We start from the raw sequence: 17,628 nt of genomic DNA on the forward strand, positions 1-17,628 counted from the left end.
CTCAGAGACTCTCCCATTCAATGACTCAATTTCACAAAGCCCCACCTTTGAGCATCACAGTTTCACCAAGTTTCTGCTCTCAGTACCATGACTCTGGGGCTTATTTTTCACTATAAGCTCAGAGGGACAAGCTGTATGACACTGTGGCACTGGGCACCAAGAATTCAAGAGACTTTCTGGCCCTTGGCTTCAATTTATGACTGTCAGTGAGAGGATGCCATGGGGTAATGTTTGGGGCTCTGGTGCGAATGGCTAGTTCAATAAACATTTGCTGTCCTCAAACCACAGATAATAGGGCTGATGCCTGAGCCATTGTGAGTTTGGAGGAGGACAAAAATAACCATCATTTGTGCGTAAGTTTACAGGGCCTTAACTCTTTTCTGATAGTTTTGATATTGGGGACCCATAATGTCTTTGTGCAGAGATTTTTTTCCTCGAGGGCCTCATTGCTTTTCACCAGGTGGCTCAGCTGCCTCTAGGGCCAGCTGTCAGGTACAGCATATCAGGGCTGGAGAACTAATCACTCACTCCACATCTCTACTGAGCTGCTTGCCTTCCTCTTGGCCACCAGCCAGAATGTTCTGCTGTAGGCTGGCTGTCCCTGAGAATGTGGCAGGGCTGGACTTGCTGGAGAGAAGTGCCCTGGTGTGTGTTCACTCAGACAGCAGGGCTTAGCACAGGAGTCAGGGTGCTTTTTGTGAGTTGAGTTGCTCTTTGTCTTCCACAAGGACTCAGGCCTAGAAGAGGCAGCAGGTATAGCAGAAAAAAGTAGGCTCAGGCTGTCAGCCTAAGTGAGGGCCTTTATAACTCCGAGGTGGCTGACAGGAAAGCTATTGTCTAGCATTGGGATTCTTAAAGTTGTGACCCTTTTTTTCATCCTAGAAACTTTTACGTGACTCCAGGTATATAAGACTATAAGATATACAAATCAAATGTTTACTGGTAATAAATCATAAAGAAATTTATCTCCATACAATTTCTGTATGCATGTATGTATTTATGTTTATGTGTGTGTATATGATTTAAAGATAAAAGCAAATTTGCATACTAAAATAAATGAGATGGATGTGTATGTGTAGCACAATATAACTTAAAAAGATGCAAATATACTTACATATACAGGAGTCCCTGCATTCTGCAATTGAATCTGAATATTTTATACACAAAAATGAGGCATTTCAGTAGCATTCTGCAGCTCATTACACACAGATGTCTAGAACTTCCATTGAGGCATTTGCAGAGGGATTCATGGGTGCACATGGCCTGACTGTGTGCTCAGTACAAAGTGCCCATGGTATGTGTTTAGAATCAAGGCTTTCATGAAGTCATATGATGCAGAAGTACCCTCTTTCCAGTGTAGGCATCCTACCTGGTACCTAGGTGGAAGCACAAGTAGCCAGGACAGGTGATGGTAGCTCCTTATTTGGGGGTTTGAGAAGGTCCCCATTCAGTATGTGCATGAGTGACAGTGAAGTGGACTGGTGCGTGGTCCAAGTGGCCCGCTGGGACACTGATGTTTGGGAAATCAGCGATTCCCCACAGATCATAGCTGGTAGCTGACGCCATCAGGGCATGCCGTGGCCTTATCAGCATACCAGGGACAGTGTCTATAGGACAGAATGCACTGACTCTTTCTCATGCACAACGTGAGAAGTTGACTTTAAACTGAGTGACTTGTTTTTCTTTTCCTGGCAAAGTATTGGTTATGTTGTGATCTGTGGCTTATATGTAAAGCCATTCAGGGAAATCAAAAGTTTCCAAACAACGTCCTGATGGCACTACTGGATAGCTGCCCATTTGTTTATAACAAGGTCTTGCTGTGTATCTCAGACTGGCTCTGAACTGGTGATCCAAAACTAGGGAATAATTTTAAAGTATACAACTGATAAGTAAAAACTGAGTTACCCTTTCCCCCAAGCCACGATCCTAGTGGGTGCCAAAGGTTGAACACTCTTATCTGAAATGTTGGGGGCAGAAAGAATTTCAGAGTTCAAATTTTTCAATTTAACTTTTCAGTGATCCTTTGTGAATCTCACATCATGCATCCTAGTTCGACTCATCTCTCCATCCTATTATACTTACCCATCACCCTTAAAACCTCCACCTACCAAAAAAGAAAAGATCTCATTGTGGAAGCTGTAGTGTGTCACTATGTGTCCCATAGCATACCCTTTTGTCCACACTTCTTTACTTGCAAATGTTCATTTTCAAGTCATTAAGCTTCTGCTACACTATTAAAACTAGATCCTTACCAGGACTTTCCCCAGATGTATTGTTGTCAAGGAGATCCTGCAGCTTTGGTTCTAAAGGACTGGTTCCTTCATGGACTCCAGCAGCTCCTTGATGGGATAAATGTTGGGGGGTGGACCAACTTAAAGCCCTAGATCTGGATTTGTATAGTAGCTGAATTGGTCAGCCAGCCAGCCCTCCTGCACCTACACCACCAGGGTGGTCTCTCCAGCGTTGAACCAGCTAGCTCACCCAGTTCTGCAGCTGGCAAGGGGCAGTGCCAGCTCTCTTACTCTTATGCCCTTGGGGCTAACTCACCCACACCAACACCAGCAGGCCCAGTTCTATTGTTCTGCTTAGGCAAGATGCAGGGCCCTTTTTCCATAATGCTATGGCCAGTGAGGGGCAGGGCTATCTCTCCCACTCTTATGACCCCAGGGCCAGCTCTTCTGGCTGCAGATGGCAACGGACAAGGAGTTGGGAAATGACATCTCTCCCTCACCCACCCACAGGATGGCTGACAAGTTGTGGGGTCAGCTTTCCTACATTTGTACCCTTAAGACCAGCTCACCTTGCCCCTGCAGAGTTCAGTTTTTAAAATGCTTGTGTTTGAGATATCTTGGGGTTAGGGATAAAATCTAAGGACAGAATTCATTTATTTCATGTGTTCCCTTACTTACTAGAATTTGTTTAGTCTGTGGTGGGGATGCCGTCATAGCACACATATAGAGGTCAGAAGAATCAGTCCTTTCTATGTGGATTTCAGGGATTAAACTCAGACTTTCAGACTTGGAAGCAAGTACCCTTACCCACTGAGCCATCTCTGTCTCTTGTGTATATCTTATATGCATAAACTGAATGTCATTGCATTCTAGTATAACTATGGTTTGACAGTGACACTTCAGATATGGTTAGGTGTGAAATTTCCCATTTGTAAGTTGTAAGTTTTTGGCACAGTGAGGATCAACTTGAGTTGTCATCTTATTCTACCTGTTGAGAAGAGGCAGAGAGAGGGTAAGGATCACACCCAATGTAGCATAGCTGAACTCTAAATCTGGTATTCTGATAGAATCCATTCTTTGCCCCTGTCTTCAGGAAGGTCTAGTCATATTAATAGGGTCATTAGTAGTGGACAGGCAACACTAGGAGAAGACACCAGCATCTCTCCCTGCCTGTGGTAACCGGAGTTCCTTCTTCTTTCCAGTGACTCATGTTCATCCCGCATGGTGGTTTCTTTGCGCTGTATAGGTGAGTGAGTACTTCCCAGTGGTGCTTTTCTATGCTTCTGAGTAGGATCTAGTCTGTGGTTTTGGGAAAATGTCCCTGGGTCTTGGGATATGTGAGGGAAGTCCTCCAGGAACCAGCAAGGATGTACCTGGAAGCTTCTTGCTTACACTAGGATCTCTATTTTGGAACTTTGCTTCACTGTAGTGTCTACTGAGGGTAGGTAATGATTGGATACTAGCAGGTCTTGTTTTTAGGTGTCACTATGAGTAGGGGGCCTTGGTGGATCCTTCTTCATAAAGCAGAAGAATGGTTAGCAAGTTACGTGTAAGCCTGAAGCCTCAGCATCAGTGACCTAGCCTAGGCCAAAGCCAGAGCAGTATCATTCAGTCTTTCACTGGACACAGTTTCCTAAGGAGAGCCTGACCTCAAGTATGCCTATATGCTTTCTACCTTCCCTCAGGATCTTGCATGGTGGCTAACTGGGGTCTCTCTGTATCTGTCTATGTCTCTCTGTCTCTGTCTTTGTCTCTCTCTCTCTCTCTCTCTCTCTCTCTCTCTCTCTCTCTCTCTCTCTCTCTCTCTCTCTTTGTGTGTGTGTGTGAATTACTCATGGACACTATGTAAATATAGAGGTCCAGCCTTGGTCTGGGATTTGAAGCCTACACTTTAGCTAAGGAGCTCTGAATCTCCTTAAGGTCCTCTTATTGCATATCCAGAAGAGCACTGTTGTTAGCCCTTTGTTCACATATGCTTCACAGGTACTCACAGTTGCTCACAGAGGTGCAGGTCACACATAGAGAATGCTTCTAGAAGTCCTGCCCCATACTGTGCTGAGGTGTAGCAGGCCTCCTCAGCTAGTACCTTGACACCAGCCACTAGTGTGGGGACCTTTTGGAACATAAGGAAGTCCCTAACATCTACTACTTTTTGTATTCCCTTGGCTTCTCTCAACTGAGAGCTTGACCCACAGCTGTGAAGTTTCTAGAGCTCCCTTTCCAGACTAGCAAGGACTGTTCACCCTGAAGTAGATCTCGCCCCTGCTCAGTAAAGAACCTCTGTGTCTTATTTCCTGGAGGGTGGGCATTCATCAATCCTGATTGCCCCTCACTTACCTACTGACTCACCTCACACATGATCTTGCCTCTTGGCTCACTTTTATACCACCTGCTGAAGCTCTCACTTGCCTCCTCACTTACTTTCAGCCTTATATACTTCCCTCTTCTTTGCTCAGAAGTCTGGAAGGTTGAGGTGCTGAGTGTGTCAGTCTCCATGAGGAGACTGTTATCCATTGCTCTCCTAATCCTGTCAGAGATCTGATGAAATCAGGTAGCAATAAGAATTAGCCTGTGCTCCAGTCAGGGAAGGAGTGGCTCCTTGAGGACCTAGGAGAGCATCTACTCACCACCTGCTTTTCATACTCCTAATAATAGGGAGACAGAGACAGCAATAGTCACCTTCTAATGACCCCATTGCCTGATGAGGTCAGGGAAAGGCAGCTGGGTGGAACACATGATTGCTTTGTGTTGGCCCTGGTGTCTTCTGCTCTGTTGACTGACACCTGATATGTGCTTGTCACCTTCAGAATGCGGGGTTCGTTCATTGAGCCGTCAGAGCAGGATTGTGGGTGGATTGAACGCCTCACCAGGAGACTGGCCTTGGCAGGTCAGCTTGCACGTCCAAGGTGTCCATGTCTGTGGAGGCTCCATCATCACCCCAGAGTGGATTGTGACGGCTGCCCACTGTGTGGAAGAGTATGTCTACATTCTATGAAGTCTGGGGTAGTAGAGTGGAGTCACATGGCACAGACATTTGGGTTTGGTGTGTGGTTTCTCACCATGTGACCCACACCAAGCAGTGTGGAAGCTCCCATCTCCTGCTGAGGTGACAGTGCTTCTGCATGAGGGACATGGGCATTACAGGTGCACAGCCTCATCCACTCATTACACAAATGTTTCCATGGTATCTCCTGCCTGCTGCTGCATCCAAGCCTGGGAGAGGGATGATTATCAAAAGCATTGTGACTAGATGTGCTTTATCTATAAGTTTCCAGAGCTCCTGCTCTATCTGCTCATTTTTCCTAGATGCTAAAGTGGGCAAAGCCCACTTTGATAACCTCACACTATTCTTGTAGGCTTTGTGGGAGGCTGTATAGATTCCCTCTGCCTTGGCATTGCCCTCACAGGTGGGCAAGAAAGGTGGTAACAACCATACTGCATAGTGTCAGCTCTTGCCAAACACAATGTTCCCATTTTGGTTTTCTTTCTTATTTCTTCCATCCTTCTTCTTCCATCTCTTCCATCTCCTCTTTTCCTTTCCAAGGGGTTTATTATGTAGCTTAAGATGGCCTCAAATGAATAATTATGTCCCAGGATTCTGGGTGTACAGGTGCAACCTACTTACAACAAAACTACATCTTTATTACAGAGCTTTTGAGCACTTGTTACCTTAAGTGAGCCTCAGCCTGGCTCGACTCCTGGCCCAGCTATTCTCTGCCTGTGTATCCTTGGACAAATGACTCAGTGTCTCTTAGCCTATTGCTGCCACACAGGAGTGTCTTCCTCTTCTTCCTCCCAGGCACTGCCGGGAAGTTAGGGAAGCTATCTCTCCTGAGAGTGTACCTTCCTTCCTCGCACATTCCAGATTTTGAGGTTCCTCTTAGTTGAAACTAAAAGTTTCAAAGAAAATCCCCAGATGAAAGAAAAGCATGACCACTATAAGTCTCCAAGTATGTCCATTGGTACACACTTATTATACATTTATTAAGCACCTCCTGTGCCAGTAAATGCACTGGTATATAAAGATTAGTGAGACAAAGTCCTGTCAGAATATAATTTCAAGTATCACAGAAAGGTGATGTTCTATTTGTGGGCTGGTGCAGAAGATGGGAGATTCCTCAGGGAGCCATTCGGCTATGGGGAGGTGGGAGGAAAGTAAGAAGCTCCCTGCCTCAGCCTTACTCAGTAGCTTAGGTTGTCATCTAACCTGAGGACTCAGCATATGTGTTTTAAAGATTGTGAAGGGAATAAATACCTCATATCTGTGGTCCTGAGTTTCCATGTTTGTCCTTTTGTTTCTCAGACCCCTCAGCAGCCCAAGGTACTGGACAGCATTTGCGGGAATTTTGAGACAGTCTCTCATGTTCTATGGAAGTAGACACCAGGTAGAAAAAGTGATTTCCCATCCAAATTACGACTCTAAGACCAAGAATAATGACATTGCTCTCATGAAGCTGCAGACACCTTTGACTTTTAATGGTACGTGAGACTCAGCTCACTAGAGGGCAGTAGCACGAGTGGGTCAGAGCTGGCTTCAGACAACACTTAGTGTCCCTGTGGAACAACATCCTCTCCAACTGAGGCCATCCAGTTGATAATTTGTAAATATTACTGGTTTTTGAAAATGTTTAATTTTTTTAACACTTATTTTATGTGTATGGGTGTTTGCCTACAAGTATATCTGTGCACCACTTGTGTGCCTGGTGTCCACTAGGCGAGAAGAGGGTGTCAAATTCCCTGGGACGGTTGTGAGCAACCATGTGAGTGTTGGTAATCAAACATGGGTCCTCTGGAAGAGCAGTCAGTGCTCCTAACTACTAAGCCATATCTCTTAAGACAACTGAGAAACTCATCTTTTGTTCTTTAAACAGATGTAGTGAAGCCAGTGTGTCTGCCAAACCCAGGCATGATGCTGGACCTATCCCAGAAGTGCTGGATTTCAGGATGGGGGGCCACCTATGAGAAAGGTGAGGTTTTGTGTAACACAGGATGAAACATTGATTTCTACAGTGGGACCTCTTAATTTGAATACCAGTTCAGTTATTCAACGGCTTTTGGCTTTGGACAATTTGCGTATGTTATATACTTTAATTTTCCCATTTGATTAACAGAAATCATCAAATTAGCCCTACCTAGCAATATAGGAAGACCTTGGTATTTTGATGGACCGAGGGACTATACTAGTTACTCATTCTTGTGACAAAATTCTTGACAAAAGTAACACAAGGGACTTACTTAGCTGAAGGGGAGAGGATTTATTGTCTACAATTTGAAGGTGCTGTCCATCATTGTGGAGAAGGCACCCTATTAGGAGCACAAAATGATGGGTCACATCTATAATATATTCCAGATTCAGAAAGAGAGATGAATACTGATACTCAGCCCACTTTCTTCCTTTTATTCAGTCTTGGGCCCATCTATATTTAGAGCATTTTCCCTCCTTGATGTACCCACTTTAGATATTCCCTCATAGACATGCTCAGAGGTTTGTTTTCTAGGTGATTTTAGATCCTGTCAATCAATGTTAACCATTATAGGGAGGGAGGAGGGGAGAGAGGTATGAGATCGTCTGCATGGAGTATGGGCCTCTTGAGGAAAATGTCCACAAGAGCTGCTGGCTGATGCCTCTTTTGTTAGGGAAGACCTCGGACGTGCTGAATGCTGCCATGGTACCCTTGATTGAGCCTTCCAAATGTAATAGTAAATACATATACAACAACCTAGTCACACCAGCCATGATCTGTGCCGGCTTCCTCCAGGGCTCTGTCGACTCTTGCCAGGTAATTGTGAGTTTTTATTTAACCTTTGTATGTGCAGTTCCCACTGAGCCCCTGTGAGACATGGGGTTCTGCTGGTATCAGAGATACCTTCCGGGGACACAGAAACAGTTGGGAGCAGCTGTGGGGAAGGATGGCCACTAGCAGCATTTATACCTCTGGCAGGAACCAAAGCTGTGCACACTATGGTCTCTAGAGAAGCTTTAGCTTGACACAAGTGTTGCTGTGGCTGAAGTGTGTTCTGACATGCATTTGCTAACTGCAGCTGGCATGAACCAACATCAGCTATTGTATTATGCCTCTGCAGCCACTGCCTCCTGCAGGGAAGAGAGACCCACACCTTCTCTCGTATCCAGAGACTCTGTGTCCCTCTGCATGTGTGTTTTATCTAGTGTGCCTTTTTCTTCTTAGTAATTTGCTGTGTTCCCCAGGGAGACAGTGGAGGGCCGCTGGTTACTTTGAAGAATGGAATCTGGTGGCTGATTGGGGACACGAGCTGGGGCTCGGGCTGTGCCAAGGCATACAGACCCGGAGTATACGGGAACGTGACAGTATTTACAGACTGGATCTATCAGCAAATGAGGGTAATTTCCTCAATTCCTGGGCTGTTGATCTCCTTGAGTTCAAGCCACAGGTCTGGGAGGAGTGCACCTTGGCAGACAGTACTTTTGAGCAAGCTTCTCCTGGATCACCTTTCACTCCTCTGTTCCAGATCCCCCATCCCTATGATTTCCCAATCCTCCTCTACACCCACTCCAGACCTATGGTGCCTGTATACCTGAGGGGTGGTACTGTCAACCTCACTGGCTTTCTGCTAGCACAGATGGTAGAGCTGGACTCATAGAATCCCCTTGGCTCCCCATTTTAGTGCAGGATCAGCAGAACCAGGAACCTTCCCAGCTTTCACCCACTCAGATACTTGGGTGATGGAATAGTCAGAATGGTACTGTTCCTCAGAGGGATCTCATGAAGGGCATTTTGTTCATGTTCAGAGGGCTAGAGATCTCAAGTCCCCAACTAGGGTCCAGGGGAGGTTGTAGAGCAAGGAAGAAGCCCAGGAGTTCCTGTGATCCTACCCTCCTTGCTCATCATAACAATCTGTTTTGATCCCTTCCATTCTAGGGGTCAAAATGATGGTCTACTTAGACATAAACTCCTAGGAACGGTTCCTAGAGAAAGAGCATCTCTCCTAGTATCTGCCTGATAAAGAAGAAATGGGACTGAGGCATTGTCATGAAGCCTGATCATGTCAATGCAAGTGACACCTGGGTTCACAGTGTCACATCTCTTGAGGGAAATCCCTCCTGGCAGAGGAAGAGTTGGGAACAGACAAGCCAGACTATGCTGAGGGGCATAAATAGGGGACTAGAGGGAGAGGCACAATGGAGGGCACTGGCCAGCAGGTATATTTAAGCCTCTAGGCCACACAGCATGGCCTTGAGGAAGAAGAGTGCTAAGTGGGAGGGATACCACAGGCATGGATGGAAGACCTCTCCAGGTAGAGAGTGGCTAGAACCAAGTGACGCTCTGGGAAGAGGCCCATGTACTTCCTGCAGGCATAGCCTAAGCTCTACCTGCAGAAGTCTTTGAGGCCTGTGTCAGAATCTGGGACTCTCACATCATCAGGGGAAAAAGGCAGCTTTGTCTGTCTTAGGAGAGTAACCTCATCTCTTCTTCCTGTTTGCACAGGCGAACAGCTAATCCTTGTGGCTTTGTCCCAGACTTCCTTTGTCTTCAACACCTTCTGCAAGAAAACCAAGAGGCTGATTTTTAACTTCCTGTGCACAATGTACCTTTTGAGATGATCCAAAAGGCCTTTCACCTTTATTAAAGAGTGACTTGTCTGACTGTGCTCGCTAGTCCTGTGCGGGCTCAGTGCCCCATCCCCCAAGTCACTTCTGCAGCTCCCATCAGAAAGGATGACAAGATCCTGTTGGGTTCGGGTACATAAAGCCAAATGCAGAGGAGGGTGGCAATCTCATGCTGGGATTTCTTTTGGCTCATGCTCAGGCCTTTTCTGGATGTGTGAGGACTATGACCTCTGAGTAGCCTCATGACCTGAGAAGAGGAGGGACAAGAGAGTGCCAAGGAACAGGTACTAAGAGAGGGAGAGAGAGAGAGAGAAAGAGAGAAGGGGGGGGGGGCAGAACCCTTTGCCTGTGGCCTAGCTCTGCTGTGCAATTTGGGCTGGTCATACAGTAATGACTTCATTAACAGCCTGGGTGAATATGGCTTGGAGTAAAGGGCTTGCTCTCCTGCATGTTGATATGACAGCCATTTACAAGGATGATAGAGCTTTTGTCGGGCTGAAGGCCTAGGCAGAGCCCTCAGGGCAAGAAACTAATGTCTGCATGTCCCTTGGGTGAGCTCTACATGGTGTAATTCAGACTGGTTCTTGGCTCCCCCTACTGTTTCTCTCAGCCTCTCAGAGCCTGAAGCTTACCTCTTAGGTTTGGCTACAGGCAAGGCAAACTGGTATCTGGTGGAGCCTGTATAGCTCAGCTAGTCATCTGGAGGCTGAGCTCCACCAGAATCAGGGACTTGTGATTCCAGGCACCTTGTTTCTGGGTCATGTTTCTTCCCTTACTACCTCACTGCACCTGCACACTAGTCTGGATGAATGTCTGGAGTTTACCTGCATTTGGACTGTGTGATTGTGCCTCAGACATTAGACCTCTTCCAGATGGTAGGTTATTCTCTAGACTGGTGATGGAATTAGAAGTTCCTAGCTTGGGACAAAGATGAAAGAAGATCAAGTTACTGTCTCTGTCCTCTTCTGGCCTTGAGTTTACACCAGGAAAGCCATGCCAGAATTACCAAATATGAAGTATGAATGTCTTACCCATGGTGAGTCTCAGCCTCCTTTTCTATGCCTGGCTCTTTAGATGACAGTGAATGTGCCATAGCTGGCACTCCATCTTTGCTGAGGAGGATCTCCCACCCAAGGAATAGTTGACACTCCATGTAATGAGTTTCTGCATGCTTTTTCTGTGAACAAAACCGTTGGGACCTTTTTAGATGCTATAAGGTACCTACTTACAGACTAAATGTGCAAGCACCTTGAAGTGTGAGAACATGTTCCCTCCTTAGCTCTCCATGACTTTGCTGTTGGTTGATTATTTACTGCTTTGTGTCTGTCCTGAGCTGTAAGATTCCACTGTGAAATATATGAATAAAGCGTATAATTCTTTTCATTATTCATCTGCTCTGTAGATGTGCCCTAGGGGGCAGGGTAAGTTACAGTTCCCAGTTCAGGAAGAATGCCAGTGCTGCTGCTATGTTGGGGAGAGATTCCATGAGAACACTACTCCAGCACTGGCAGGCTCTGGTTGAACTTTGTGTTTGGACATAGTCTTCCAGTGACTTCTGCAAGATCTCAACCAGCTTCCCAGCACAGCCTCCCAAAGTCATACTACAATTACCACCACTCCACTCCATCCCAGCTCCTCCTCAGGCCTTCCTCACAGTCCCTTAGCTCTAAAAATGAGCAGAACAGGCACCTGGTAAAGCCTATTTCTGTCAGCTGACACGTGGAGGTCCTTAGCTCTGGATACACAGCTCCAGGCTCCCACATAATAAGGCAACCTGACCTAGACTAAGACCAGAATCTGTATCCTGTGGTTTCTCCCCAATGTCCCAGATGGTTCCTGGTGACAGAGATGCTGTCTCATGCAGTGTTCACTTCTCTGCCCTGTAGTTAGGGTTATAGATGGAGGATGGATGTGGTTTTCTACATAAGAGCTAAAAGCCACCCTGCTTGAAGTTCTTAGCACACATGTGTTTCTGCTGTGACACCATTTCCTCTTCTTGTCTTACCTTCCAGCAGGACCTTATATATAAGACCACTAGGAGTCTCAAGCTCTACATAGATAGAAAAACAAGGGAAAAAAGAAGATATATAGACACATAGATGGTAACTTTGAACTTATCCTTCTACCTCCAGAGTGCTAGACTTAAAGTCATGTATTACCCTGAGTTTATGTGGTACTAAAGTTGAACACAGAGCTTCCTGGATATTAGGTAAGCACTGTACCAACTGGGCTACATCTTTATCCCTAAACAGCATATCTAGCATACCCTGCAGATTCCTCACCATTGACTCACATCTGTCAGCCTCATATCTCAGCCTGAACAAACCTTCCCTAACATGTTCCCATTTGCTTATGGCAATGAGGATAGATTACAGATGTGCAACCCTGTGTTTGTGGCTGTGCAGCAGGAAAATTATAATGAAAATGGAAACATGCAAAAAAAAAACAAAAAAGAAACAAACAAACAAACAAAAAAAAAGCCAACTAACAGAAGTAAATTGCTGGGAGAAGGACTTGCCTCAGCGTGTGTTGGAACAGCAAGAGAAGTGCTAGCTGCTGGCTGCCACTGTGGCATGCCCATTCACAGCTACAAATTCCTGCCTTGGGGTTACCACAATCAGACACTGAGGACAGTGAAGACTGATGCTGGTTTAATGTGATTCATGGGCAAACAAGGTGGGATGTTTGCTTCTTCTATGTTGGAAAATTTCATCTTAGGTGGGTTCATTTATACATGGTGCTTACTTCACTTGAAAGATTAAGCCAAGAGCAACAAGATGAGGAAAACACTGATGTTGGGGTAGTTGAATAATACTATTAATTTTCTGAGTGTAATTTAACCCAGCTATTCATTAGAGTAAATATCAGCATTGGCCACTTTTCATAGCTGGGCAAGGAGCTGAACCCAGCCTTGAAATGATCACTGGTTGGCTGAATTTGGGAATGATTGTTTTGCATGAGGTAGTGTCTCTGAGGTTCTCCTCTGATCTAGGTCGCTGATTTCAAAGCTATTTTCCATTTAGGCCAAGGTTATGATTTCAGAGGCATACCTGCTGTCCAGTTCTGTCCAGTCACAGTGTAAAGGGGTGACTATGTGGCATGAGATAACACAGGCTCACTTGGGTGGGTGTAATGTTTGACAAGAACATTAAAATCTCTGTACTTGGAAAGAAGCCTTAAGTACTTTCTGGGGGGGGGGGTTCTAACTAATCCCAAATACACCATCCTGCATGGTGGTACTTGAGGCACAACAAACTGGGCCACTGAAGCATCCTCTATGGGAACAAAGGGGACACATCACTGACAAACTATTTTCTGCCTGGTCTAGATACAATGAGTCTGATAGGGACACAACGGGAATGGTGGCTCATCAGATCCTTTGTCACCTGGTATTGGGTTACACTCATATTGACTTCCCTCCGTGATACCAGGCTTTCTGTGGGGATCAGCTGGCTGGCTGACAGCAAGTATATGCTCCACTTGAAGAGGATTTATTAAAAGCAGAAGCCTCTCCTCGTTGAAAACATTATGTTCACATGACCTCTGAAACATAGCTCACATGGATCCCAATCACATATAGGTTGAGCTCCTGAAGCATGCCACCCAAGTGTTCAGTCTACTGCTGTCTGTTAATATCAGTCTAGGCCTCCTCTTACTCCCCTTATTACACCAAATGTCCTCCACTCTGTAATATTCACTAAGGCCCGTTCTATAATATTTACCTTCCTGGGCTGAGGATCCAGGAGAGGATAAGCTACAAATTCTAACATCATGTCAGGCATGTGGTACATAACAGGTGACAATAGCTTGGACATGATAGTCATCCTAGAGCTTTGGCCTGAACCTAGCCTCTCCTAGTCCTTGGGTCTCCTGGAAGGGTTCCCAGAGCCCTCTGATTTCTGATCACCACAGAAAGAGAGTCTGGACACTTGTTCTTTATATCTCTAAAGGATAATCCTCTTAGCTCTTTGGGAGAACCATACTCAGCAGACTACAAAAACTTCCTCCTTTATAGCATAGACTCTCACCTGCCCCTCTTCCCCTCTATATATACAGGGAACTAATGCAGCCAGACAAGGTGTATCTGATACTTGGATGCCTCTGTTTCTGGTCCATCAGAATCTAATGTCCCTATAAGATGGAGCTAGGCCTGGGCATGGAAAACTCCTAAGGCACCAGGCTGGAGGGACACACACTTGAGTCAGATGTGCTTAAACTCCCTGCCCACCACATTGTCCCAGAATCTTCTGTGATGAGAGGCTTGGTTACTTCAAGCTCCAGTTCATAGCCAACCTCTAGGAGCTCCAGTGACCATAAGAATGACAAGTACTAAGTGAGCCCTGAAGAGGTCTATTGGTGCCATCCAGCCCAGGCTATGGAATCGCATATGGACAGTGGCCATTGTCTTTCTAGCATCCTTGTAAGAATCCCAAAGTCAGTGATAGAGTTTCAATGGTCAGAAGACATGTATGTTGGATCTGTAAGAAGGGAACTGCCCATCTGCCATCTAAGAGTGGGCTATGCAGCTGCTCTCCTCAGGGAGCAAGGCACTTTTGAGGCAGTCAGCCTTTCTAGAAGTCTTACTGTGTCCCATGTTCTTCATTATGTTTCTTGGAGAATGTCCTTCAGGTCTTTGTTTCTCTCTCCCTACTGGAGGCATCTTCTCCCTTCTGGGCCTGGCATTCCTGATGTTTCTGTGCTTCAACAAACCTGCTGTCAAAGCCTCTATTGGGTATCTTTCCTCAGCTAGTGTTGTGACCTCCAGCCAAGGCTTCTTAAACTTGAAGTCAGTAAGTGCTGTGTGGCTTTAGACCTGGGTTCAGAAAGAGTCAGTCTGAGGGTTAGGATATCTACTTATCTCCCAGTCATGGGGGGACTCTGCAGCTCTCCTGCAGGGAAGGTTTGGTTACCTACCTGACCTGATCCTACGCTGGATCTTTTTTCTACTGGTTTTCAGCTGGGCATACAGAACCTTCCACAGCTTTGCTCACACTGAGACTGCTTTGTATTCCTGCATGCCAGTTCCCATATGCACAAAGCATGCATGTGTTTGATAATTTGTCTTTCCAAGCTTGTCTAAACTTGCTGTGGTCCCTAGAAAGTAAACTCTCCTTAGTTCTCAATTCAAAGGGGGTTGACTTTAGTGACCCATCTTTTCTCCCATTTGCCTTCCACCTTCTTTAGTCCTGTGTAAACCTTTCCCCTAATTCAAAGTGAGTCAAAGAAAAGTGGTTTATTAAGAAATGCAATAGGCAACCCCCAACACCATGGCCCATTTTTGTATCAAATACTTGTTCCTGGCAGGGTGCTATAAGGTAGAGGACACAGTGGGTAGGAAGGGTACTCAGGGTGAAGCCATTGTCTTATCAGCAAAGTGGATGCCTCTACCCATCTTCTTGCTGAGTTTTAAGAGCCTCTTTCTTTTCCTCACTCCAGAGTGAGCAGAAAGCCCCTGCAAATCTTAGTGCTAACACTTACTAAGAATAAAGTGTGGTAGTATAGCTACAGGAAAGCAGAAGCTCTTCTGAATCAGTATCTAGGAGACACATGGAAAGACAGCCAGCTTAACCAGGGAATTTGGCTAGCCGGCGCCGAGCCTGGGTCAGCCTTGTCAGTCGCTCCTTTAGGAATTTCCTCTTCTCGCTGGTGTCACTATGCTCCTTCAGGAGCCAGATGCAGGAATCCTTGTCCTGCAGGAGCTGGAGCATGCCCTTCTGCAGCTGCTCAGCAAACATCTTCAGGATGAAATACTGGATGATCAAGGGAATATGGCTGGAGATGCGGTTGTGAGCCTCCTAATAGAGGGAGAAACAGAAGGCTTGAGGGAGAGGTGCATGGAGCCTGAGCTTACTGTATCATCTCTGAGAAGTAAGATATTGGCAGGTACAAGGCCTCCCTCAGGTCCCTCAGTGTCCTGGCAGTGCAGGTTCTAAGTGGCAGCTAGACTCTGGATTCCATCAGTTGCCCTAACCATCAAATGAATTTTCAATGGAAAAGAGTAATATGTAGTGGAACACAGTCCACAGAGATAACCCAACTCCATTTCAAAATGGCTGTCCCTTCTTCTGAGAGCATTGCTCAACTTTTCTTAAGACCCAGGCTTCTCAGTAGGAGGGAAATATGGCTAGGCAGAGTCCTAAATGAGCTACCTGAAGGAAGTCAGCCTCCACCTGCTCCATCTGTGCTCCTAGCTCAGTTTTCACAGTCCTGAGATAAGCTGCTCTTCAAGTTATGTCATCTGACTCTAATTTCCCCTATGGTGTCTCTCTGGTACTCAGTTTTCTTCTTTATGACACAAATATACAGGACCACTGCCTTCTGAATATGGCTAAATGGATGTCATAAGACACCAGAGTAAGAAGATGCCAGACAAGTGATAAGGATTGAGTCACAGTTGGAGAACAAACTTCAAGTCTTGGCAGGACATAGGACAGATGGCTAATGTAATGCCCATGTCATCTCTGTGAGATTCAGGCAGATACAGGCTTCACTCTGTCCCCTCAGTGTCCTGGCAGCAGACAGAGGAAATGGGAAAGAATGAGGTACAGATGTGAAAGACGTAGAGAAGGCACTGAGACCCAAGATATCTAGTGATGGGTGCTTTTGGTGGAAATAGGGCTTTGGCTAAAAGAAAGGGATGACTTCTGCAGAAAGCTCTTATGCTTAGTATGACATGTAGTGACATCAAGGACATCATACTTGGAGAGAAAAAAGCTAATTGGGAAGGATAAAACTTCTACTCCCCCACTTGTTGAGGTCTCTAGAGTTCCCAGAGTTCCAGAGACAGATAGCAAACCTGATTGTCTACAGGTATATGGTCATAGAATCCAGTAACCAAGGCTGGCCTTCTGGTAGCTAGCGTTAGGACAAAGGCCTGTACATGAGGTCACCATGACTTCCCCTGTATGGATGCTTCAAGTCCCTGTGGCTCTGACTGAGTAGGACCTGGTGTTACTTGGGTTACAGGATGTGTTCCCCACCAAACAGGTGTCAGGACCTAACTTCTACTTGATAAGTGCATGGAGTCCTGATACTGTGCTAAGGGTACTCAGGATGGGGACACCACATCTTACAGAGAAGAAGCTGATGTTCTAAGAGTCTAAGCCACTCAGTCAAGGGTCATATGGACCATAAAATGCAGATGTTTCACTTTCTACGTTACCCACTCATTTTAATGAATTAGAACCACGTCCCAGAGGCTCACCTAGAGCTGCCTGACATAGTTGTACTAAATCCCCTTGCAGACTTCTACCCTATACAGAAAGACACACAGAAACAAAGGGAACAAATGGCCTAAAATCCAGTTCCAATGACTTCACACACTTACCTGGCGGTAGGCATTCAGATGCTGGAAGATCTCAGCCATGGATGAGTTCTGTAAATCTTGGGGCTGAGAGGATCTGATGGTACCAGGCTTTGTCTTTTTCTCCTCCTCAGCTTCCTCCTCTCTGACCTTCTGCAAGGCTTCCCTGTAAATTTGGTCCTGGCAGTAGATAATTTGTTCCATCTGGAAGTGAAGCCGAATTGACTTCTCTGCTTCCTTTTCTTGTTCTAATCTGATGTCTTCAAGTTTGGACTACAAAGATAAAAGCAAGCTAGTAGTCATCAAAAAATGCTTACCATGGAGTAACAACACAGGACATCCAACAGGTCAACAAGCATCTAGTCAACTGGCAGAAATAAAAGCAGTCATTATCTAGGAGCAGTCCCTGTGTCTCCCCCTCCTCCCAGCTCAGCTCATCTGTGCAGAGGCCCCCTGAGCTTAAGGTAGAAACCAGGAGAGTTCTGAGCCAGGCATGAGTAGCCCCT

General features: G+C 45.8%; 2 protein-coding genes across 3 annotated transcripts in view; one reads left to right on the forward strand and one right to left on the reverse strand.

Moving 5' to 3' along the window:
* The window catches only part of TMPRSS2 (transmembrane serine protease 2), a gene marked incomplete at its 3' end in the record, with an annotated part of 44,410 nt that extends 34,628 nt beyond the window's left edge, over nucleotides 1–9,782 (forward strand). The window contains exons 8-14 of the mRNA XM_080919212.1: nucleotides 3,434–3,477; nucleotides 5,039–5,207; nucleotides 6,535–6,710; nucleotides 7,103–7,198; nucleotides 7,869–8,011; nucleotides 8,440–8,642; nucleotides 9,698–9,782. Coding sequence (XP_080775338.1) covers nucleotides 3,434–3,477; nucleotides 5,039–5,207; nucleotides 6,535–6,710; nucleotides 7,103–7,198; nucleotides 7,869–8,011; nucleotides 8,440–8,642; nucleotides 9,698–9,782 — 916 coding nt within the window. The remainder of the gene's footprint in view (nucleotides 1–3,433; nucleotides 3,478–5,038; nucleotides 5,208–6,534; nucleotides 6,711–7,102; nucleotides 7,199–7,868; nucleotides 8,012–8,439; nucleotides 8,643–9,697) is intronic.
* Nucleotides 9,783–15,144: 5,362 nt separating this feature from the next.
* Nucleotides 15,145–17,628, reverse strand: part of MX1 (MX dynamin like GTPase 1) — a 29,791-nt gene continuing 27,307 nt past the window's right edge. For both annotated transcript variants that reach the window (XM_080919581.1, XM_080919582.1), the window contains exons 13-14: nucleotides 17,147–17,395; nucleotides 15,145–15,614 (exon numbers count right to left, since the gene is read on the reverse strand). In XM_080919581.1, coding sequence (XP_080775707.1) covers nucleotides 15,384–15,614; nucleotides 17,147–17,395 — 480 coding nt within the window. In that variant the 3' untranslated portion in view covers nucleotides 15,145–15,383. The remainder of the gene's footprint in view (nucleotides 15,615–17,146; nucleotides 17,396–17,628) is intronic.

This window comes from Micromys minutus (assembly GCF_963924665.1).
Source record: "Micromys minutus genome assembly, chromosome: 7".
Lineage (NCBI taxonomy): Eukaryota > Metazoa > Chordata > Mammalia > Rodentia > Muridae > Micromys > Micromys minutus.